Here is a 25,417-nt window from a genome sequence, read left to right on the forward strand (position 1 = left end):
TGTTTGCTTCTTGTAAGCGGTCTGTCTGTCCTTGGTAGTGTTGGATGAAGCGGTTGGCTATGTAACTGTTGAATCTTAGAGATCTTGAAAGCAAACTCTTTTGAAACCCATGACGCAATGTGAACTATGATGTCTGGGTGGTAGTATGTGCCTGAGATAAGAAGATCAAGCTTGTTTGTGCCTTTTGATTTGTTAAAGAACTCTAATCCTTGGCCCTTCACATGTGAAGGGCCTGAAAGTCTTGTAAACGTTTCAACTGTTTCCTTCGCATCTTGTAATCTTTTTCAGTTAAATAGATCCTTCCCCCATCTTTACAAAGTTTAGTTGCGTTCATGAACCCGTTGCGGTAGTCGTCGCTCTTAATCATGATAACGACAAAGTTGCCGTAAAGAGCCTTGTGGAACTCTATACCATCTTTTGACTTGATGAATTGAAACGCTGTGTCTGTGATATCTAGGGTTGAAATGTCTTTAATAAGTGAGTCCATGGTGAACGTATTGGTCTTCAGTTCTAAGTAGAATGGTAAGAATGGTAAGAAGTTATCTACAAGTTTTATAGTATCATTTGCACCAAATGTTCCTCCAACTGATGCACCAACAACTTCAAAAGTCATATGACAATCTGCTTTGTGTGGATGTATAAAGCCATCGCCCACATCGAAATCAAACTCAATATCTTTGTTAGCTTCATTCAAATTATTAAATGTTCTTGTGTTAGCTTTAAAACTGTAACTCGTAACTCTCAACACTATCCATTTATTATAAAGAAAATCTTGAAACAACGCTTTTATGGGATATACCCATAAAAGAATCATACATAATAACAATTAAATACTTAACAGATAGGGAGCTCCGATCGGTGCGACCAAAAATATACATGTTGAAGTCTTGGACTTTCTCTCGACCTTCTTATAATCCCCATCCTAACTTAACCTTAGCATTCATAGCAGTACCAACCCCAAAAGCAGCTAGTCGTTCACCAATTGACGCATCACTACTAAATGCTCTTTTCCATGCTTTAGTTTCTAGTTCCTTATCTGCAATATGTCTTGACTCTGTATCTTTATTGTCTCTGTAGTATATATCGTGTTCTTTACAAGCCTCATCTAATGGGTTAATACCTTCATCACCTCTCTCTAACCTTTCTTGAAGCTTCGTAAAAGGCCCGCAAAATCTGAAGCCTGGTATATGTAACTCCGGTATCCCCTTCATGTTTAAAATCTTAATCATTAGTCCTTTTCCAAGCTTCTCATCATTCCAGAATCGTGATGGTAATGTATTTAAGATCTTAATCAAATAACCTATACCTTTTGGATCATTAGAAATAAATTGTGAAAGCTTGTTATTAATCATACTCACTATACCTACTTTCTCATTATAAAAGTTATAATTTCCAGCCTTTTCTTCTCCATCTATAACTATTAGCCTATCTATAAGCTTTCTCACATCATCCATCCATACATATTCTTTAGACATCTCGGTATATTGTTTAATTCCTTCCCCAGACTTTGGTGTTTTTTTTTCTTGGTGGTGTTGGAGGTAAAGATGGTTTAATATAATTATCCCAAATAGGCTTGATAATATTAATGTACTTAGAACCTCTGCTAGATGCTACTTTTTTTATCTCGATTATATTTTTGGAAGGCAGCATCTGATTCTATTATTATTTCCTTGTACTGTTCAAAATCGACATCATCATAATCTTCAATGATTTTATTAGTATTCGTAGTTAACAATTCCCATAGACCTGTTCCTTTATAAGTTTTACCATTAATTATCAAATCATCACCATTCACTTTAACTTCAGAATTTCCTATCTTATTTATTAGTTTTCCATCTTCTTCTACAGTTCTTATTCCAAACACAGTATCATTTCTTTTACTATAATATTTCGTTGCAATCTTACCAAATGACTGTGCTGTTGTTAAAGGCTCTACTTCTTCCACTTTGTCTTTAATTTGTTTTCTCATTTGTTTTATTTCTCCCGTTATAGGCGTATCACTACTACTTGGAGAACTATCATAAGTTATCTTTTTAGGTGTTTCTAGTAGACTAGGATCTATTGAAGCCGTCTTATGTACAACTGGAACAAGTTCAGTTATTAGATTTTTATTTTGTTCTGCTACTTCTTTGATCTCACTTCCCAAGTTTTGAACAGCATCAATTACAGGCTGTTCTTGTGTCTTAAATTTATCATATATACCTGCTCTTTCTTTCTTCCAAGATTTGAAGCCCTTTATCAAGAACTCCTTCAACTTAATATTCTTATTAATTTCTTTCTCATCCATTTATTATATAGAAAACGAACAAACGTCAATAAACGTCAATAAACGTGAAAAAACGTCAATAAACGTCAAACGTTAAAACGAACAAACGTGAAAAAACATCAAACGTTTATAAAGTGTTTTATCTTGTTCCTATACTTACCATTGTTTACCTTCCTTGTCATATCAATTACTATAAAACCATAATCTTCTTGCCAACATTTTGAACATATCTCTTTAAATTTATCATAAGACATATGTCCTCCAACAAACTCATTATACACATGTTTAAGATTTGTATCATCTTGTCTGAATATGCATAGGAAGTTAACGTTATCTCTTATAAGCTGTTTAGGTACTTTTGAATGTTTGTGCAAGATAGAAACAGTCTAAATGTCTATGCCTACCTCTTGTAAAGTAATTTCTAACAGTATCTTGATTCTCTAAAATGTAATCATCAAACACAACGACAGAGTATTTTTCACATTCATCAATAAGTACAATAGAATCATTACCGCTTAAGAACGTTGCTATTTGTTTATTGAACTTTAGTTCTGCTTTTTCAAATCGATCTTTTAATTGCTCATACTTTGGCTGATTCATGCTTTTAGAATATATGTAGAAGTAATTATTGTTTAACCAACCTGGCTGTAATAAGAAGTTAAACAACAAAAAAGTTTTACCACACCCAGATGGACCCACTATAAGACATCGAATATCATCAGGTATAAGCTCTCTATTTCTTTTCTTAGCTGTTGTTTCTTTTATCATCTCTTTTACATCCCAATTAATAGTTTTTTACTCATTTATTATAGAGAAAATCATCACCTTTTATGATCTTATTTGTCTTAGAGTATTCACAACCTAGAAATGCCATCCAAGATCATGTAGACGAAGAAGAGACGAGTTTCTGAAGTGGTCGGAATCCTGACCACATCCAATCTTCATTAACGAGTCTGGACTGCCTTCTTGTAAACGTATGTGCCTGATATGGTGTTATTGATTATCTGCTAATTTGACCTGATATGATGCTTGTGTAAAAACCCTCGGAATTCCGATGATTAATTTTCTACTCATAGTACTAATACAGAACCGGTTCTTTGATGAAGGTTGTGTGAGGTTGTTCATTTGGAAGGGTGTCCGGATTACGGACGCCATTTGTAGTTTCCAGGTCTTCAAATCTACTCTGTTACTAAGCAGTGTTTGTTATATGGTCTCCACCCTTGACCTCATAAAGCGATGACCCAAAACCGGGTCACCGTTTTTTCTCTTGTAATAACCTGCTAATTTGACTTCATATGATGCTTGTTTGAAACCCTCGGAATTCCGATAATTAATTTTCTGCTCTGCTGGATTTGTACTTAACATTTTGGGCCTCCGAATACAGCGGGGCACCTTTTATGATCTTATATCTTTAAGTTGTTCTCTGATCTTAAGCAACGTATCTTTTATATATTCGTTGTCCATTTCACCATTTAGTGTTATTATCATCTCTAACTGTTCTTTAAATGAGTTAATACAAGTCACAATGGCTTTATATTCATCCTTTCTTTTGCTTATGTTCAACTTAGAAGACAAACCTGTTATAATAGCACTTCCAGTTGCAAGAGACGTTGTTAATATCGAGTAAATTGTTACAGGTATAAAAATATTAATAAACCCAGTTGTTGCAGAAAGTATAACCGACAACGTGATCAAAGTGTAGTATGCATATTTAACAATTCGTAGTTTTCTCTTTTTCTTCTTTAAACTATATTCTAACTTTTGAATGACATCTTCTATTAACTTGATTACTTTCTCTCTTGGAATATCTCTAGGTAAATCAAACTCATTCATTTATTATATAATAAATGGCTAAGGTATTTAAGTTAACGAGTGATACTTCAGTTTTAAAGAAGAAACTCCATTACGAATTAGACAACAGTAACAACAATTTAAGTATAGGACTAGTTGGGTTTTACAGTACATATCTGACACCAAACGTTACACATAATGCGTGGTTTAAGTATGGAGGTGAATTTGTTCATATACAAATGGACAATACAGCTTAAACAGTCTTAATGAGTATTTAAAATCTCAATCCATCAACATAACATTATCAGATCATTTAAGAAACAGAGTGAAAATAGAAACTGATGGTAATGATGTTACAATTGGGGGTATAGGTACTGTTCTCGGGCTTAATGTTCTTGAAGTTTTAGAAAAAAACAAAACACATATTGGAAGTAAGTTGCCAAAGTTTCATCCGTTTGATACTATAAATGTTCACTGTAATATAGCAGATGGCATGTTTGTTAAAGATACAGAATACACACATAGAGAAACAGGGATTATAGCGTCATTCAAAACAGATGCTGAGTTTAAACATAGTATCATTTACGAGCCTACTTATCCATTATTTTTCCCTATATCCAAAGACAAGGTTGACAATTTTGAGATAAGAATAACAGATGAGAATGATTCCTTAATTGATTATGGTGGAGCTACAACAACTGTGCTTTTACAAACCAAGATTTTCTCTTAAATAAATAGGAAGATGTGTTCTATTAAAGGTTGTATGTTTAGCGTTCCTTACAACGAACTAAAGGATTTAAATATTGATCATGTATTAACAAAGAAACAACTTAGTGATAAATCTAAAAAGATTAAAGAAGGTAAAGTAATGGATTTAACTTTAACTACTGCACAAATGAAAAAGATTAAGAAAGAGCATATGGGTGGTTTTATCTTTACAATTCCAGCCATTCTAGCAGCTTTAGGAGCAGTTGGCTCATTAGCAGGCGGTGCAGCAGCGATTACTAAAACTACTGGATGCTAAGAAGAATAAACAAGAACTTGAAGAACAAAAGAGACACAATATGGCTATGGAAGAAAAGCAGGGGGCAGGTAAACCAAAGAAGTCAAAAAACTAAAACCATTGACCAACTTCGATATAGAGAGGTTGGCTAAAGAATTAAAGATAAAACGATTGAGAGGTGTATTTATGAGTGATGAACTTCCGCAAAAACCCTATGTAAATGAGTGTGGTATAGTTAACCTCGATAAATCAGAAAACATTGGTACTCATTGGATATGCTATTGGAAAGATAACAACATAAAGTACGTGTTCGATTCTTATGGTGGTGTTCCTCCTAAACAACTAGTACAATATCTTGGTACCAAAAACTTATTTTACAATAACGAACGAATACAAGACTTTAATTCAGTTATATGTGGTCATCTTTGTGTTAAGGTTTTAAATCTTCTAAATCAAGGGTATTCTTTTAGTGACGTTATGTATATGATTAAAAATGATTAAGTGCTTTTATGGTTTGTATCCATAAAAGTTTTGTTTAAGATAAATATGGAAGCTATACACAATAGATTTTTAGATTATTTTGAGAAACATCAGGATGAACTCGATGCACTAGATAGATATAATTTTTATCAGTATTTTGAGTATGTTAGTGAGATAGACTTAAAAGATAGAAACAATGTATATGATGTTATTGATTTTTGAAGAATGTTAATACCTAAATTTTTGTACACAGAGGAAGAGTTGGTAAAGTTATATCCAATAATTACCTTAAAGGAGTTGTTGTCAAATTATAGTTCTAGACCATTAAAATGCAGTAATTGTGGTAGTAAGTCATTAACAAAAGGTATGAGTAGGTACATTTGTGATGATTGTTCTGTAGAGAGTGGTTGGGTTTACAGTACTTGTGAAGAAGTGAAAGCTACCTGCGTAAAAAAACATGGTATGATACTATAAAAAGATTTAAGTTACAGTTATCTCGTTTGCAAGCTTTACAGGATAGAATTATTCCCAAAGATGTGTTCAAAGTGTTAAATGATGAATTTAGAGATATACCAAAAGATTTAATATCAACAAAAGATGTTCTAGAAGTACTAAAGAAAAACTAAATACACAAAATATTATGATGATGTATATTTAATACACTATCACCTTACCGATCAAAAACCATTAAAATTACAACATATGGAGGAAACACTTATAAATGAGTTCGAAAACTTACACGAGGTCTTTAGGGAGCTGTATCCGGAAAGAGCATTGTTTATTAACTTAAAATGTGTATTGTACTATCTGTTGAAAAAGCATGATGTTCATGTTGATATTGATTTTAAACACTCACCTAGACAAAGAGAGATGTTAAAGAAATGTTTTGAAAAATTAGGATGGGCATTTTCTGTATAATAAATGAGTATGGATATATTTGGTAATGTTAAAGATAGAAAAGATAATGTTGATACTAGTGAAGAAAAATTAAAATTGTTTGAGAATTTAAATGATATTGTTAGCGTAAGTCAACTTAGATCAATAGAAGCTCACTTAGAAGACGATAGAAAACGATTTGAAGATGCATTAGAAACGTTACAAGACACATACATAAAGAAAGAAGATTTTGAAAAGGTTAGGATGGATACTACTAAATTGATTATGCAGAAAGAAACCATGCCTCTATTATATCGATTAAGAGCTAAAAACGTTAAGGAGCCAATCTATAGAATATTTAATCTTTCTAATGGTTACAAATTTCTCTATAATGGGAAAATAATGCACATGGAATTAAGTTTGGATAAATACTTTCTAGATATATATTTGGGTGATACTTTGACTAAAGAGATACCTTTTGACTTTAAGAAGAACAATATAATTACGATTAAACCAAATAGAAGTTCTGCTATGGAAGAAGGACAATTATTGTTTGTTGTAATGTACATAGAAAGAGAGCTTTCTTAAAGACGTTTGCTATATAATAAATATGGATATCTTTGGTAATGTTAAAATGACATCAGAGTTAGATAATAAAGTTGTGAGAAAAGATATTGCTATGTTAAAAGAAGATCTTAACTTCATCAAACGGAGTTACGTTATAGAGCTTCCAAGTCGATTGATATCAGAAAATGTTGAAAATCCGTTCTTTTTAATACATAATCTATCTACCGCATACAAATTTCTTTATAAAGGTAGGATAATGCATATAGAATCATCTTATAATACGTATTTTATAGATATATATTTAAATGGTTCTCTAATTGAAACTTTTCCATTACGCTTTAATATAAATGATAAATTAGCAGTTAGACCATCTAAAGATTCTGATCTGAAACATGGTAAATTATTATTGCTTATTATGCATGTAGAAAGAGAAGACGAAGATAGTGATGATGATGGTGAGAATGTTGATAGCATAATATTAAACAGCGATAGTTATTGATTTTCTATATAATAAACAGGATGTATTGTGTTAAGTGTAAGAAGTTAACAGATACGGAGAAAGATACCATTAGAATTGAACAAACAAAGAATGGAAGATATCTAAAGAAAGGTATTTGTTCTGTATGTGGTGTTACTAAAACTCAATTCGTTAAAAGGCCTGATTGACTAGAAGAAGGTAAAGGTGTTAGAGAAGACATAAAAGAAATTCACAAACCATCTAGAAAAAACTTTGACAGATTAAGTGTAGTTATAAAAGGTATCGATGATCTTTGGCAAGCTGATCTTGTAGAAATGGATAGTGGAGTATTAAAAGGTGTTTCCAAATTAAATAAAGGTTATAAGTATCTGCTAACGGTTATAGATGTGTTTTCGAAGTATGCGTTTGCTGTTCCTGTTAAAGATAAGAGTGGTAAGAATGTTACAGAAGCACTCGAATCCATATTAAGAATGAAAAAACCTAGTAACTTACAAACTGATCAAGGTAAAGAGTTTTACAATAAAGAGTTTAAGAAGTTAATGGAGGAAAATGAGATTAATCATTATTCAACCTATAGTGGTAAGAAAGCTTCCGTTGTTGAAAGATTCAATAGAACACTTAAACAAAACATGTGGAAAAGATTCACAACACAAGGAAATTATAAATGGATAGAGATATTACCAACATTGGTTAGTGAGTATAATAATAAAGTGCATAGAACAATTGGTTTAAAGCCTATAGAAGTTAATAAGAAGAATGAGCGAACAATATTGGAGAAAGTGTATAAGAAAGAATATAAGCGTGTTAAACCCAAATACAAATTAGGTGATCATGTTCGTATAAGTAAATCGAAAGGGTTATTTGAGAAAGGATATACACCTAATTGGTCAACAGAAGTATTTGTTATTAGTGAAGTTATTCTATCTAATCCACCTACATATAGAATTAAAGATTTAGAAGAAAAGGATGTGCAAGGTAGATTTTATGAACCAGAACTATTAAAGACGAATCATAAAGATGAATACTTGGTGGAAAAGGTGTTGAGAAAGAAAGGTGATAAAGTATATGTTAAATGGCTAGGATTTGATGATTCGCATAATAGTTGGGTAGATAAAAGTAATGTTGTAGTGTAAATATAAATGTTTGTCTTTTATGGCTATTATTCCATAAAAGGATAGTTTGAATGAGATAAGGGGTAGAGAAACGCTACCCCCATAGCATATATTTCTTCAATGCTACCAAGCTGTGTCAAGACGGTGGTAAAGAGTTTAAACATTGGTTAGAAAATAAAGGATCAAAAAACTTATTAGATTATTACAACAAACTTCGAAGTGGTCGGGATTCCGGCCACTTCAGAAACTCGTCTTACACAGTAAAACTAGCCGGTAACGAAAATGAAGTTAAAATAAAGATTTTCTATATAATAAATATGGGTACTATGGATAGTTCTCTTAGTTTAAATGATATTTGCTACAAACAAATTAAAGATGATTACTGGTATGGTTTGTTTGGTGACTTTAGACTGATTATAGATAAGAAGACTGGTTACTTCAATGCTACTAAACTGTGTCAAGACGGTGGAAAAAGGTTTGATCACTGGTTAGAAAATAAAGGATCAAAAGAGCTCATAGCATACATTTCCAGATCCGGTATACCGGGTCATGAAATTATCAAAAAAGTAGCAGGAAGTAAAGGTGAAACATGGAACGAAATAAGAGGAACATATGTATGTAAAGAGTTGATTTTGGATATATCTCGATGGGTCTCTCCTGAGTTTTACCTTAAATGCAATCAAATCATTATCGACTATTACACAAAAGACTTTAAACAATACAAGGATGAACAGGAACAACTAGAAGCAAGAGTGCAAGAGATAGAACAACAAATGAATCAATTACGTATAAACAATGAGAAATTAGAAACTGAAAATCAACACCTTAAATCAATCGCAGCTGAACATACAGAAGATCCAGGGAAAGTACACAAACTAGTTATTATTAAAAAGAATCTCTCCCCTATTCAACTACAAAAGATATTAGAAAAGTACGAAACAGACAAAAGAGAACAAGTGAAGAGCTATGAGAGTTACAGATATTGGGTTGGAAGAATTCAAGAGTGTAACATAAAGATAAGATTACAATGCTTACAAGAAAAATACCCCCATATGACTGTATTATCTAAAACCAAAGACCCAAACTCGATTAACCTCCTAAACAAAGTAAAAGAAAAGTATGATTGTGTTATTTCGCATGGTTGTCATGTAGACCTAAAGAATGCGGATTGAGAAGATGATGAGTTTGTTATTGATTTGTTTTTAAGTATAAGAGATTCGTAAAGTTAAAAATAATGAGTTTCGGACGTCCTTATAAGAAGAAGATTTGGTTAAAGAAATTGATTGCTTGTATGATAGGTTATTGTCTAATAATTAAAGTTACAACTGGGGTCTACCGGCACTGGACCCCTTTCAAACATACAACCTCATACAATTTTCATCAATGAGTCCGGTCTTTACTCATTCTTATTACAACTTTTATGGTATAATATGGTATAATAGCCATAAAAGATAATTAGTTAAACAAAAAGCATCTGCTGCAACATCGAATGCTAAATTCAACATATCACCTAAATCGGGATGATTATGATATTTTCTTATTATAGCTCTCCAATCCACAAAATATCTATATGCATATATAAACTCTATAGATAGGTCTTGATAAATTGAAATGTTAATCCAATGAACTCTGCCTTCGAACTCTGCAATAAATTCTTCTGTTAAATTTTGAGACATTGAAATCATTTCCCAATCTACTTTGTCAGCGTAATCTCTTATAAGGTTTTCTGATAATTAATGAGTTCCAGATAAGCACCACCAATTAACTCTATCTGCATGTTCTCGTATAAAGGCTTCGGAGAGTTTGTTTTTATAAGATATAGCATGAAAATCAACTTTATCTATAAACTCATTAATAAATTCTTCAGATAGCTTTTGATTATACGATACTTCTTTCCAATCAACTCTATCTGCAAATTCTCTTATAAAGTCTTCTGATAAGTCTTGGCTTCCTGAAATAATCTCCCAATCAACTTTATCAGCTAATTCTCTTATAAACTCTTCCGATAACTTTTTCCATAAACATATTTCAGTCAAATTAACTTTCTGTAGATATTTGCGTATGAAGTCTTCTGTAATGTGATCATAGTTATATTCCCCCTCATAATCATCATAACCTATAGATAACCATTGTTCATCAGTCAGTGAATCTAATATCTCATCAGACAAATTCATAACGTTTGCATAGAGAATGTTTTGTATAAGAAATGAGTTGTTTTCTTTAGTAGCTTTCTTGAACAAATGATCTAACATACCTATGGACACGCTAAAATTTATTTTGTCTTCATCATTATAACCACCAATATCTAAATATTTACATATACAATCAAATACAGGTTTGTAAGATAATATTTCCTTAGCACTAGTCATGTTCGTTTTTATTCTTAGATTTTTTAAATTTACTCATTTTTGTTGATTTTCTATATATTAAATATGGAGAAAGAATTTGATTTATTACATGATAGACTTAAACTAATTCATCATGATCTTAAACTCTTAGCAGCACTACTAGAGAAGCAAATACTGTTAAAGGAAAAAGGATTATTATTAATGCAACAAAAAACATCTGATTTGAGTAGTGATGATGAATATAAATATGGTAGTGATGATTATGATGACGATGATGAGTAAGTTTACAAAAATGATTTAATTTTAATATGTGTATATGTGACTTTGATGGGTTATTCCCATGAAAGTCGTGTTCTAATACAACGCTTAATATGTAGACAATGGCAGGAGTGTACAATGTTAAGTGTTGTATTAGGATATATGGGAGTAAAAATAGTATGAAAATGAACTGAAATAATCCGGCGAAGATAAAAATTGAAGAATAATAAAGATTTTCTATATAATAAATAAGATGAGTAATTATAGTAAATTTACCGTAGTAGAGTTAAGGCGACAATGTAAAGAGAGGGGGATCAGAAGATATTCCCGATTAAGAAAAGCAGAACTGATAGACCTTCTTGAACAATATGACGATGAACAAAGCAGGAGGCAGATTAGAAATATATTCCCATTTAAACAAGAAGTAATTGAAGAACCGAAGCCAGCACGTATACCAATTAAGATAGAATTAGAAGAAACAGCATTCAAGAAGCGCTTACAAACCATTAAAGTTGAAAACACAGGAGGATATAAAGACCCAATAAAATTTTTAGATACAAGTGGAAGAGTTGCTATTAACAAAATCAAAGAGGAATTAAAATTTCACCCTGTTAAAGTTAACCTTGTTTCCATTTGCGACTATATTAAAGATAAAGAAATACAAGAGCGCAATTTTAAAACATCAAACGAGAGAATATTAGAATCAACTGACTTAAGTGAATATATACATCATGCAAAACAAAAATTTCGTAGGGAAATGGAAGAGTTTGAGGGTAGAGGATCAGGATGGACACTACATCAAATTAAATACTTACAAATCAGATTAAACAAGTATGTACCATTAAGAGCTTCTTCCTATATTGAACTTCCTAAACCAATTCAAGCTAAGAAAGCAGTGATTAATGTTAAAAATAAAGACAATAAATGTTTTTTGTATTCTATTGCAAGCTACTTAAAACCTGTTGAAATACATCCTGAAAGACCTTCACACTATAAACAGCTTGTTAATGAGTTGCAAAAGAAGTATTGTTATAACATTGAATTTCCTGTACAATTAAAAGATATTCCAAAATTTGAAAGAAGAAGTAATATTTCTATCAATGTTTACGGCTATGACAAGAACTATAATGTATATCCACTTCAAATCACAAAAACAAAGCAAGAAAAACATGTTAATTTATTATATGTAAAAGATGAAAAAAATAATAGTCATTTTTGTTGGATAAAAAACCTATCACGATTAATAAGAAGTCAAGTGACAAAACATGAGGAAAAACTATACTTCTGCGACAGATGTTTAACAAGACACTTTCGAAATGAGAAGCAGTTGCAAAACCATGAGCTATATTGTAAAGAGAATGAGGCTGTTAGAATAGAACTTCCTAAACCATATGACAATCAAATAAAGTTTCAAAACTATAATCGATCATTAAGAGTTCCATTTACGATAATTGCTGACTTTGAATGTATCTTATGTAAGTTAAAAATAAAGCATAATTGTAGTAAAACAGTAAAATATCAAAAGCATGAACCAATGAGTTTTTGTTACTATGTTAAATATTCAAATGGAGACTATAAAGCCCCTGTTAGTTATATAGGTCCAGATGCTGCGAAAGTATTTATTGAAATGTTACAAAAGGAAGCAATAGAAATTAAGAAAATATATAACAGGGTAGTTGATGTGACCCCGCTTAGTGAGGAGGAAATAGAAGCTTATAACAGTTCGGATACTTGTCATATATGTGAGAAAAACTTGAATGACTTACCACCAGCTGTTGAGAAAAAAATAAATATATTAAAGGGGAAAATACAGTTCTACAAGGATAGAGATGATATGAGTGAAAAGATAGAAGAATGGAAGCATGACTTAAAAAAGTGTTTGTATAAGATAAATAAAAATAAAGCAAAAGTAAGAGATCATGATCATTTAACTGGAAAGTTTAGAGGTGCAGCTCACAGTTATTGCAATTTAAACTATAAAAATCCTAACTTTGTTCCTGTATTTCTTCACAACTTAACTGGTTATGATACGCATTTGTTTATTAAGGAGTTAGCTTATGATACACAGAAAATTAAACTGATCGCTAATAATGAGGAAAGGTACATAACATATGAAAAATATGTAAAAGCAGGGTCAGAAAAAGATGGAATAAATTTAAGATTTGTTGATTCATTTAGATTTATGTCAAAGAGTTTAGCAGAGTTAACTAGTAATTTAAAACCAGAACAATTTCGAGAAACATTAAAGTTTTTCCCGATTGATAAACTTGATCTAGTTAATACTAAAGGTGATTATCCATTTGATTATGTTGATTCATTTGAAAAATTAGAAGAATCTGTTCCATTATCTATAGACAAATTTACAAACAGATTAACAGGAGAAAAAATGAGTCCTGAACGTCATAAGCTTCATGTACGAGTTTGTAAAGAATTCGATCTGAAGTTAGTGAGGGACTTAACTGAACATTATAACAAAACAGATGTCCTCCAATTAACAGATATATTTGAAAACTTTAGAGATGTGTGTTTAAAGGCATATGGATTAGATCCTGCTTGGTATTATACAGCACCGGGTCTATCGTGGGATGCAATGTTAAAGATGACTAAAATTAACTTAGAAATGTTGACTGATTATGATAAAATACTAATGCTAGAAAAGGGTATACGAGGAGGTATCTCACAATGTAGTAAAAGATATGTAAAAGCTAACAACAAATATATGCAAGATTATAATAAAGATGAGTGTTTAACATACCTAGCATATCTAGACGCAAACAACTTATATGGATGGGCTATGAGTCAATACATGCCTTATAAAGACTTTAAGTGGATTAAACCTTACATAGATATAATGAACATTCCAGATGATTCAGAAACTGGCTACATATTAGAAGTAGATTTAGAATATCCGAAGTATTTACACAACAAACATTCTGATTTACCATTAGCTCCAGAAAATATGTGTCCACCAGAATCTAAACAATCGAAACTACTAACAACGCTTTATAATAAGGAGAGATATGTAATTCACTATAGGAACTTAAAACTATATATGTCGCTTGGAATGAAATTAAAGAAAGTGCATAGAGTATTAAAATTGAAACAATCAGACTGGTTAAAGAAATACATCGATTTAAATACAAATATGAGAACGCAAGCTAAAAACAAGTTTGAAGAAGATTTTTATAAGCTCATGAATAACTCGGTATTTGGAAAGACTATGGAAAATATTAGAAAGAGACAGCCCATACAATTAGAATGTGATCCTTAATTGCAAAACCAAATTTTGATTACAGAACAATATTTACAGAGAATTTATGTGCTATACATATGAAAAAAGAGCGAATAACATTTAATAAGCCAATATATGTTGGTATGAGTGTATTAGAACTATCAAAACTATTAATGTATGATTTTCACTATAACACTATGAAGCCGAAATATGGAAACAATATAGAATTATGTTATATGGATACTGATATCTTTATATATGAGATTGAAACTGATGACTTTTATAAAGATATAGCAGAAATAGTTTACCAGATTGATACGAGTGAATACGGGGAAAATAACATATATGGACTGCCACTAATAAACAAAAAAGTAATAGGTAAGATGAAAGATGAGAATAAAGGTAAGATAATGACAGAGTTTATTGGATTGAGATCAAAGATGTATGCTTATAGAGTAGAAAATAAAGAAGAGAAAAAAGCTAAAGGAGTAACTAAAGCCGTAATATCAAAGGAGTTGCAGTTTAATGATTATAAAGAAAGTTTATTTAAAATGTTAAAACGTATAAAGACATAAACCTCATTAGAAGTTATAAGCACGATATATATAGTATAACCGTCCATAAACTAGCATTAGATTCTTTAGATGATAAAAGATATATAGCGCGAGATAGTATAAATACATTGGCTTGGGGTCATTATGGGATAAAAGAGGAGTAGTTGTAGTTTTACTTATAAGTTTTAGATGTAAGTTAGTTATAAGTTTTAGATGTAAGTTTTTATGATTTTAAATGTCATAAAAGCATATTCAATCTCACTTTGGGGTATCCCTCTGTGTTAAAGTACTATAGCCAGTGGTGGCTTCATAATTTTTTTGGCAGTTAGGGGTTGAAGGGGGAAAAGTGTCCTAGAACCTACATTCATTCCTACTAAAGTAGAAACGCTTTCAAAGTCTTGACTGGAAGACCAATCGGAAAACGACCATTAGGAAGACCTAGGCGCAGATGGGAGGACAATATTAAGATGGATCTCACAGAAATAGGAATACAAAGTAGAAACTGGATGCAGTTGGCTAAGGATAGAAATCAGTGGAGTGCTTTGGTGAACGCGGCATTGAACCTCCGGGTTCCATAGGCCATAGAGTTAGTTAGTTAGTTAGTTATCAGGTTTCGAGGTTCTTTCACTCTGTTTCACTCAAAATCAAGATCAAAACATTACTTACAGTTATCCAGACGGAAGAAAATTACGCTCCTTGAAATCTGAAGTACTGTCCTAAATCAGCATATGACATTCTGCACACAGGCCTGAACTTTCTTTTTTTTTTCCTTTTTTTTTAAGATTAGACTTTCAATCATTCCAAAAGAAGATTTCACAAGACACAGAATAAAGGATATTTTATGATTTAATGGTTTATCTACTGATAAACTTTGTCGTTCCCAAAAATTAGTTAAAATTTCTTAACTTCAACACTTTAGCTTATATCAGCATTCGCCATGCTGGCAAAATCAACAAGAAGCTGCCTCACCAAAATGTTCACTGTTCGTTCCGTTTCGTCCAGACGGCAAACTTGTATATCGCAAAATTTTCGGCTGAATAACTTTCAAATTAATTTCGCAAAACTCTGTTCTGCAACAATGTTTTAACCACTTTATTTTCTTTGAAGAATCGACGGGCAGTATATAGTTATTGCTCTTCTGGAACTGACGCCATTCAAGACAATAACAATGTGACGTAATAATACGAAGATCGGCTAAAGAGCAAATTACAAGATACTTAAAAGGAAAGCGACCAATTATAGATAATTTTCGTAATTCTGTGCTACTGACGTCATACTAGACAATATTGAAGATGATGAACTTAAAATCGAGTAATTTGGACGAATTTCTATCAAGATGGCTGATGTTTAAAGAATTTTTATGAATGATATTTTAAATTAAAATTTGAATAAAATTTCTAGGAGGGCATTTAGGATGATCTGAGATAGGAAAGGCGTTCTATGATGAAAATGAAGAGAAATATGTTAATTTTTTAAAGAAATATAATAAATCGAGGCAGAAATGAATAAAATATATATAATAAATGCAAAATAAATCCTAACCTATTCTAAACACTTCCTAACCTAATTCTACCTCTAATATTATGTAAGAGAAATAAATCTCAATATTGTACCACTACAACTTCTACATCTTATCTGACATTGTTATACGATATTATACAGGGTGTACGAAAATTCCCTAACATGATAACTCCATGTTGGGAGGTATCAAGGAAACGGGAGTACCGTGGGAAAACTCGCGGACGCGATGTTGTGCATCATAAAATTACTTGGCCGGAAATCGAATCAGGGACCAACGTATTAAAAGTAAGCACTCTAGCGCTGAGCCATCGTGCTCCCAGTACTGGAAAACAGAACGAAAGCATTGAATTCTTTGAAATATTGTTTATTTATTCTATCTACAATTTTTTATCACACATCAATGGACAATTTAGGTGGGTAAAATCACCCCAATGTCAGTTTTTTCTAAGTATAGTTTAGTGTTATCAGTTTTTAGTGTATCTCAATTTAAAACATGAAATGAGTGGCTGTTGTTTCTGAGCAAGCAGAAGAGTATATGCCCGGAAAGATAATAATCTAAAGAGTATGTTGAGTTTATACTACGACATTCGGTTATAAGATCGATAAGATGAGAGTTTTGTACATCTTATCATTTATATAGCAGTCTAGTGCGCTGACCGAAGAATAGTGAGTGCTCGGAAACAGTTCTCAGGATATACAATAAAGTTATGCAAAATTCTAATGTAGACTGAGAGGGTGACGAATTATCGAAAAGCACGGGCTTTACAGATTATAATGTGAGTTAATCGCAACTAATAATATTTTACTGTATATTACTCTAATGAAAGTTCTAGCACAATACAGGACACAGTAAAGTACAATATAAACTAAAATAATGGTTTAAAAAATGCAAACAAAACAAAAGAAATGACTAGTTCTTTGTAGAAAAAAATATGATGCCAGACTCTTTCTCATACTCATTTCGTCTTCGTTTGCACAGTATAGACGACTTATGAATTACTACAATTCAGCTATTAACTTCTTAAATATCACAGTTCCCATTTGACGATTTAGCTTTTAACATGCAGCAGTTCAATGTAATTGCCCAGGATCCGAAATGTTTATCATTTGTATTGATTTTTGTTCTGTTGATTCTTCTGAAAGCTAATTCTTTGTCTTCTGTTTCATATTTCGATATCATAATTAAATGTATTGGTATTGTGTGGTAATATAAGATGCACTTTACATATTTAAAAATCAGTTTTAAAAATCTGCACTTAATGGGTTAATGCACCACCACATTATCTGAAAGATAATAATCTGCTTGACTAGCATAATCATTTAACGATTTAGAAGGAAAGTGATCGTAGAATTGTACAAAATGCCGAGTTATCGAAGTCGAGTAGTTAGTGGGATTCTATTGTATTTTGCTAGATGCTTGAGGATTGCTTTTTCAACTAATTAATATATATCGTATCATATCGTTAAATAATTTTGAGGGAACTTAGGCGGAAGGCGTGGACAAGTGTGCTGTTATAATGTTCTGTGTGTTTTGGGATAGATAAGAGAGTGTGAGCGTTACAGAAGTACCGGATGTTCGTTGATTGAAAGAAAAGGTAGAATCTCGCCAGGGTTAGCAAACGTTCTCTCCTTTTTTTCTTTCTTTCTTCGTAGAAAATGTGTCCAGGCGGCTATTTAAAATATAATATGTTCAGATTTTTAAAGAAAAATAATCAGAACAAGGTTATTTTTATGTGTTTAAACTAGTAGTGGTCATGTAGTGTTTTAAGGCTGATACTTTCAATGACATCATACGGCTTTGGTTGTTTTGTCTTTCACTTCCGCAGTGTTTGAATTAGTGTTGTCATGTTGGTGGATACATTTCACGGCGTAGGAATATTTCCCGTGAAGAAGGATTGAGATATTATATAATCATTATCCCCAAAGACCGTCGATCTTTTTTTGAAGTACCTCCTTCAAGAAACAGTAAAATTTTACCTAATATCTTTATCCAAAACTGTAAGAATGATTCAGAATGAGAAATAAATAGAATAAAGAAATCTGATCTGTTGAAGAAAGTAGAATAAATTGGAAAAGATTTTCGGTTATCAACAGTAGCAGTTAGAGCATGAAAGGGCAAAGACTAACGTAATAAAATGAGAAAGCTATCTTTGAACTAGTGATCCTCTTCTTTTAGTTTATGTGAATATTTCAACTCCTGTGGAGTTACGTTTGCTACCATTTGTTACTTTCTGCAGGCCGGAGCTTGTACAATACCATTGTTGACTGCTTATAAAAGTCCTGTGAAGATAATAAATCAGAATTTCCAGATTGCACTAATTTCTTTAACCTTATTCACTTTAACACTTCGTTTGTGATTATTTCCGATTTGTGTCTAATGGGCCGAAAATAATCACAAACGAAGAGTTAAAGTGAATAAGTTTAAAGAAAACTAGGTAGTCCAAAATTCGGGTTGATTCTCTTCACAGGACTAAGTAGACAACGATTATATTGTAGGAACTCCAGTCTGCAAAACAAGTAACAAATGTTTGCAAACATGACTTCAAAGTGAGTCAAAATGTCAACATAAACTAAAAGAAAAGGGTTACTGTTACAAAGTAAACTTTCTCATTTTATTAATTTAAGATATGCCCCATAGCATCTATCAGCTAACTAAAGTAATAATTTTGTTTTGCATAGGTACTTGAGGTAGTAAATTTCTAGTCTTAGTGACGTGTCATAATTATATAACATTTATATAAATCCTTTCTCAGAACGTTTTGTTTCAAATGCCAATCCGTGAAATGATGTGTCTTTTTAGTTGTACGAAGTTCGGTAACTGAAGTTTGTAGAAGACTGAATAGAGGGTGCATTTAAAGATGTAAATAAGGTTGGAGGAGTTTCAACTACCGAAATGGGGAAAGTATATATTATCTTTGTGGTAGAATGTTGTAAAGTGAAATTGGTATCAAGTGTAGGATAAATTTTGGATCTGGATTTCTGGCATTTCAACAAAAAGACACTAAATGTTCCAATGAAAAAGTTCTCATAGTGAGGGTGTCAATGGACGGGATCAGGAACTCTTGACGTAATCAAAATCTTCATGTGATTATAAATTCAAAATTGTTACAGTTATGTTAAATATGATTACACCAATGTGTTTCCTTTAAATTCTAGCCCTGTTCCATATTCCACATAACTCCCTTCCCATTTAAACTTTTTCAGAGAGATTCAAAATGACAGACAGCAAGATGGCGGCCGTTTACCTGAAAAACACCATAATGGTTTCCCCTTGGCCTAATGTGTCCCTACAATTACTAATTCCGACTATCTATACTCACTTTCAGTTTGTAAGGGGTGGTAAGGAACTTGCCCTATAAGGAACTTGTGAAAAACTTCACGTTATTAACTACATAACACAAATGATATTCCTAATCGATTCGTCATTCCTCTTCAAAACTAGAATATAAACATCTCCATATCTTCTTTATCCAATTACGTGCTGATTCCATCTGCCTTTCACGTGACATTTAATTCTCCTTCATACCTATATAAGGTGTCCACAAAGTCTCTTTATTACTTCAATATTTTATTATGGAAACAAATGAGTAGATACATCGTAGAAATTGTTATAAAGTTATGATTTTTTTGCCTCATTTAATACACGTATATATATGGACACTATTAGTAGCTGAAACACGCATCAAGACAGTGCTCGATTTCTTATGCTTTCCGTAGGATAGCGTCAGTGAACCTTTAGTTAAAGAAATTAATGTTCCGTATCAGTGTTCGATACTCGATAAGTTTAATATAGCCCCCCCCCCCCCCCAAAAAAAAAAATAAGTTCATGGGAGTGATATTTGCTGAACAAGATGTCCACAGCTTTCGATCCAGCGATCTGGAAATGTTTGGTCCAGTAACTCAAGCACACAGTCCCCAATATGGTGGCGCAGCATCTTGCTAGAGAATGTCGGTTGGTTGAAGGTATCCAGTTTAATGTCAGATTTAGTCTAAAAGTCAAGGTAAACATTTAAAATATAATAATTGATCTCTCGTAGAAGAAAAATAGACTGATATTTCAATTACACAGAAGCAAACCCACATATTTATCTTTGGACTATATTGATAAAGTTTTCTAGTCATATCGGGAATTTCTGAGATACACTGTATGCCCAGATATACACTGAGATACCCAGATTTTTACACTATATGTGTTCAATTTCTTCTGAAACATGGAAGATTGCCTCACCACTCGGATGAGGAACATTGCATTCTCAGACATTCGTTCCATCATGATAGCTTCAAACTGTTTTCGTCTTGGTTTACCATTTGGCTGAAGTGCCGATGAGAGTTACACTTACAAGCACAGAAGTTCTATCTCTGATATTCTTTGTCGTCTATTCCTGTGTATATCCAATACTGTCCCTGTGCCCATAAATTTCTTGTACTATGACGTAACAGTGGATATTTTCCTAATTTTAATCATATAGTTTCACTGAGTCTCCGTATCCGACTTTATTTCAATAAACCATGATACATGCTGTGCCTTTTCTTGAGAAGTAGTCGTTTTGGCTGAAGTTTATCTAACAGCCTTTCCTTCATCAACAGATTACCTAAAATTACATAAATGTAATGTGATTACAAACTAATAACAATTGAGTACATAGAATAACTTTGATTAACATATATGTATTTTACCAATTGCCTTTATGGTGTTTTTTTTTTTTAAATTGTAAACATACTTTATGGACACACTGGATAAAACAGAAACTTTCATTATTTTTAAATTGTTGCATTCGTATAGTTTAATGTAGGTATAGTATTTATTATATTTACTTACAAGTGATTTCTTTCTTTCTTACACTTACAGAATTAGAAGATTTGTTGGCTGAAATTAATGATTTAGAATCGAAAGATAAAGCTATTCGGAAAAAAATCCAAGACAAAACACAAAAGCTCGCAGAAGTTGAGAAAGCTAAAGAAGATCTATCAAAAGCACCAACAGATGGCATTGAATTTCTTCGGTAAGGCTTTTGTTTAAATCGTCTAATTATAGGGTAAGAAAAATTAGGTATACATTATGGCCCAACAGTAGGTATACACTCCTGTATTGAGCAAGTATAACATTCTAGCTTATGGGTTTATTTGCTTTGTCTGTTCCGAGTTTAAGATATATGTAAAAAGACATTAAGGACAAATAATAAGGAAACTATGGATAACAATAAGAAATTATATAAAATTCAGTGAGCTGATCAGTACGGGACTGTATACCTACTTTTGGGCCACCCTGTATAAACTCACTAATGTATGATATATTTTCAATTTTTGTGGCTAACAATTTTCTCTTACAATCTGGCACTTTTCTAAGGCTTTTTTGAAAGAAAAAAAAAGGATCTGATCAAGATTTAAGGATTACAGAAGATAAAAAATAAGTAAAAAGAACTCTCTTACTTCTTGAGGACAAAACCTATGCTTAACGGAACAAAATTTTTTCGTCTTATTCGATATTTGATATTTATTGTTATTTTTTTTTCATAGTTTTTATCAGTATTGCAAAATCATAGAAATTTAAGTGATTAACCTTCTAAAAGTGAAGGTAACTAATGTTTTTTTTTCAACAAAATTACAGTTATTATAGAGATAAGTAACACCATTGTGCAGAAAGGAACAAATTTGAATCATATATAATACATACAAAAAATAAACAACATTCACCAACATGTATCAAGCATTACTTACGATGTGCACTTCTTGAATAAATACTATTATTAGATAATGGCACTTATCATGATAATGGTAGTATGATGATAATTATTAGATAAGTAGTATCGTAAAATTATCAGGTATAATGATAGTCAAGAAGATAGTAGCGACTTGAGGGAAATGACAAAAGCATGACTAAATAAAGGAGCCAAACTTGAATTAATTTATGTTTGTGTTTATAAAGTTAGTTGTTTGACCAAAGTAATAGAATGTAACTTTGCAGCTATTTTTTGTAGATCAAATAGCCTACAAACTAAAATTATTTCATATTTGTAAATACGCAGTTTAGTTGAAAGTTATGTAAAATTTTTTAGTCTTTTCTTTTGTGAATATTTGAACGAAATTAACAATACATTTTATCTGTGAGTAAAAGGCAGAATCAATGTAATGGAATATTAACTCACAATTTCAAACTCTAGTAGTATTTCAAAATTAAATCTGATCATAAGTAACAATAGAAATATCAAAATAGAATTAACAACAACGACTTCATCACTTACACATTTGACCCATAATATATATAACGTGACGTTATTTTCCATTTTATCATTGATTACCAGTATCCTGAAATGTTCCAAAATATTGTTCTCTCAAGTACTTGGTAACTGATTGTTATTTCTTTTAATTGTTGGCAATAACATATTCATTTCCTATGAAGCATCCACATTTTGATAAAAATTTGTAGATATTGTAGAAATACTTCGCAGTTGCCCATAATGACAGTGTATTCTGCATTTGTATTATAGATTGATCAACATTAATGAAAAATATACGAGAGAAAGAAACCCAGGTAGTTCTGTACTGTGTATATAGTATCTCTCATTATTATTTTTAGTACAGTAGATGAGAGACTGTTTAGATCCTATTTGCATTCAGATAATGCCAATTAAATATTACAAGTAATATTATGTTTCTATATATTTAATTTTTAGGAACTAAACAGAACTGACTCCTCCTTCATATGAGAGCAGATTTAATTTCCAGAAAATGAAATAAAATAAAAATGACGGGCCTCGACACTAACCTTTTGCGCTATAATTAAGTAAATTAGATTATTAAAGCTGCATTTATTATGTGAAGTATGAGCACAATTATAAGGCACTTTCAGAAAACTTCTTCAGAAGGAAACTCAATCACCCCATGCATTTTTTCATGAGAAATGATTATGTTAGGATTATTAATGAAATATTTATGAAATACCAATAAAATTTCATAAGTTATATTTAAAGAATATATATATATTTATATAGGGTTGTTAATGAAATATGTTTTCTGAAGTGTCCAGTTCATACTTCGTGAATGATACATATGATAAAGGATGAAAATAAATACAATACAATACAACGCAATTGATATATGAAAAATCAACAAAATCGTTAGAGTCGGTTTTGAGAAAATTACAACTCTTTATGTTTATCATTCAGTAAAGATTATTGAGGGGGTAAGAAGAAAATTTTAAAAAATAGAGAATCTCAAGTTAAGCTTATGTATATACATTAAATCGTATGGTCTCTACGGGAGTGTACATACATCGAGACAATCGAATGAACGAACGGATGGACAGATGTTTAAAATCACTGCTTCGGCATGTGGGGGCCAAGAAAATGTAAATATATTGAAATCTTTCGATTTTTTTTGAATCGATTTTTTTTCGCTATCATTACACTTTCTTCTTTCCTGTCGTTACTTACAAGTAAAAATATAAAGAAAGTAAAATTTTATCTAGTTAGATTAGAGAATACTTGTCATGCATGTAAATGTTGTTATGTAAATGTTAGTGTAAATTTGTTTTTATTTTTAAAATCCTAGTATAAATTTGTTTTTATTTTTAAAATCCTAGAAAATATAGTTTAAACAAAAAGCTGAAATAAAAAATAAAAAAAAATAATATTTTCACAGTATTATAATTTTCACGGTTTATTTACATTAAAGATGTCAAATAAACGTTCTGCATTCATGATTATTTATTTTGAAGGAGAATACGAGACTGTGAATTTACACAGAGGGAAAATTCTAGCGATATATCTTAATGAGAGAAATTTGAGGGAGAAAGGTAATATTTCTTAAATTGAAAAAGGGAATTCTATCAAATGTAAATTGTGCTCTTCTTCATTTCTACAGTCTGCTTTACATTTTATATAACGTAAGTAAGCCAAAAATGCATAGACTTAAAACACCTAAATCTTACATAATATTTCATCTTATTGTCGAAGAATCCCAATTACAGTATTCAATAATTAGTATAACCTAAGTACAGTAAAACGTTATTATATCAACATACTCGTATTATAGATAAGATAGATACTACATCTGAAGACAATTCATCCAATCTCTGTACAGAGGTTAGTTTATTGATATTTAGCCGAATTTGAACGTGCCATTTACCTAGAAAATGCCGTGTTTCCATCACTGGTTGTGTTTGATCTGCAGACCACCTCTATTGACTATTGCCCGGCATCGAAGTTTCCATTTCAATAGATTGCATTGCAGTTGGACTATGGCCCATGACTCTGTACTGCATATTTCTGTATAATACTACGATTCACAGTGGCACGACCTACACGATAATTACGCACTATACACATTTCCGACGCCGTGAACATAGCGTCGGAAAGAGACACAATAAATTCATCCCAGACTCTCTTCAGTTTCGGCGGCACCAAACTACGATCGACTATACCGCTCTACTGTGTGACTTTGCTTTCCTCATGGCATTCTCACGGCGATGGTTTGTGCATCTGCGGTACAGTTGCACGTTGATTTCTGCTCAATATAAATGAATCAACCTTTGTACAGACCCGTTAATCAATGTGTGTTTTAGCTGTTTTATAAGAAAGATAGAAAGAGAAAGAAAACACTAGTTTTCAATCAAAGAGATCAATAATTTTGAAATTAACCTTTCTTAATAAGAATTAAAAAAGTTCAATCGCCTTATCAAAATATTTTACTTACATAAAAACACCCTTTTATTTATATAATTGTGTATGTTTCTGGAAATATTTATTGCCATCCTTGGAATAGATCCTTTAAAAAAAAAAACTACAATAACTTGAAACACTTACTATTGATTATCATCTGATTGATTTCCAAGGTCTTTTAATTAAATTCTCCTCTGCCAAAGATGGCAATTACTATTTACCGAAACATACACAGTTGCATAAATAAAAAGGTGCTTTTAAGTAAGTAAAA

The 25,417-nt window shown here is 31.5% G+C and overlaps 1 protein-coding gene across 1 annotated transcript in view; it reads left to right on the forward strand.

Moving 5' to 3' along the window:
- The window catches only part of LOC145678659 (uncharacterized), a gene marked incomplete in the record, with an annotated part of 63,472 nt that overhangs the window by 28,214 nt on the left and 9,841 nt on the right, over window positions 1–25,417 (forward strand). The window contains 1 exon segment of the mRNA XM_081749037.1: window positions 21,336–21,489. Coding sequence (XP_081605163.1) covers window positions 21,336–21,489 — 154 coding nt within the window.

Source organism: Thermobia domestica, chromosome 2, assembly GCF_964235325.1.
Source record: "Thermobia domestica chromosome 2, izTheDome1.hap1.1, whole genome shotgun sequence".
In the NCBI taxonomy this organism is placed as follows: domain Eukaryota; kingdom Metazoa; phylum Arthropoda; class Insecta; order Zygentoma; family Lepismatidae; genus Thermobia; species Thermobia domestica.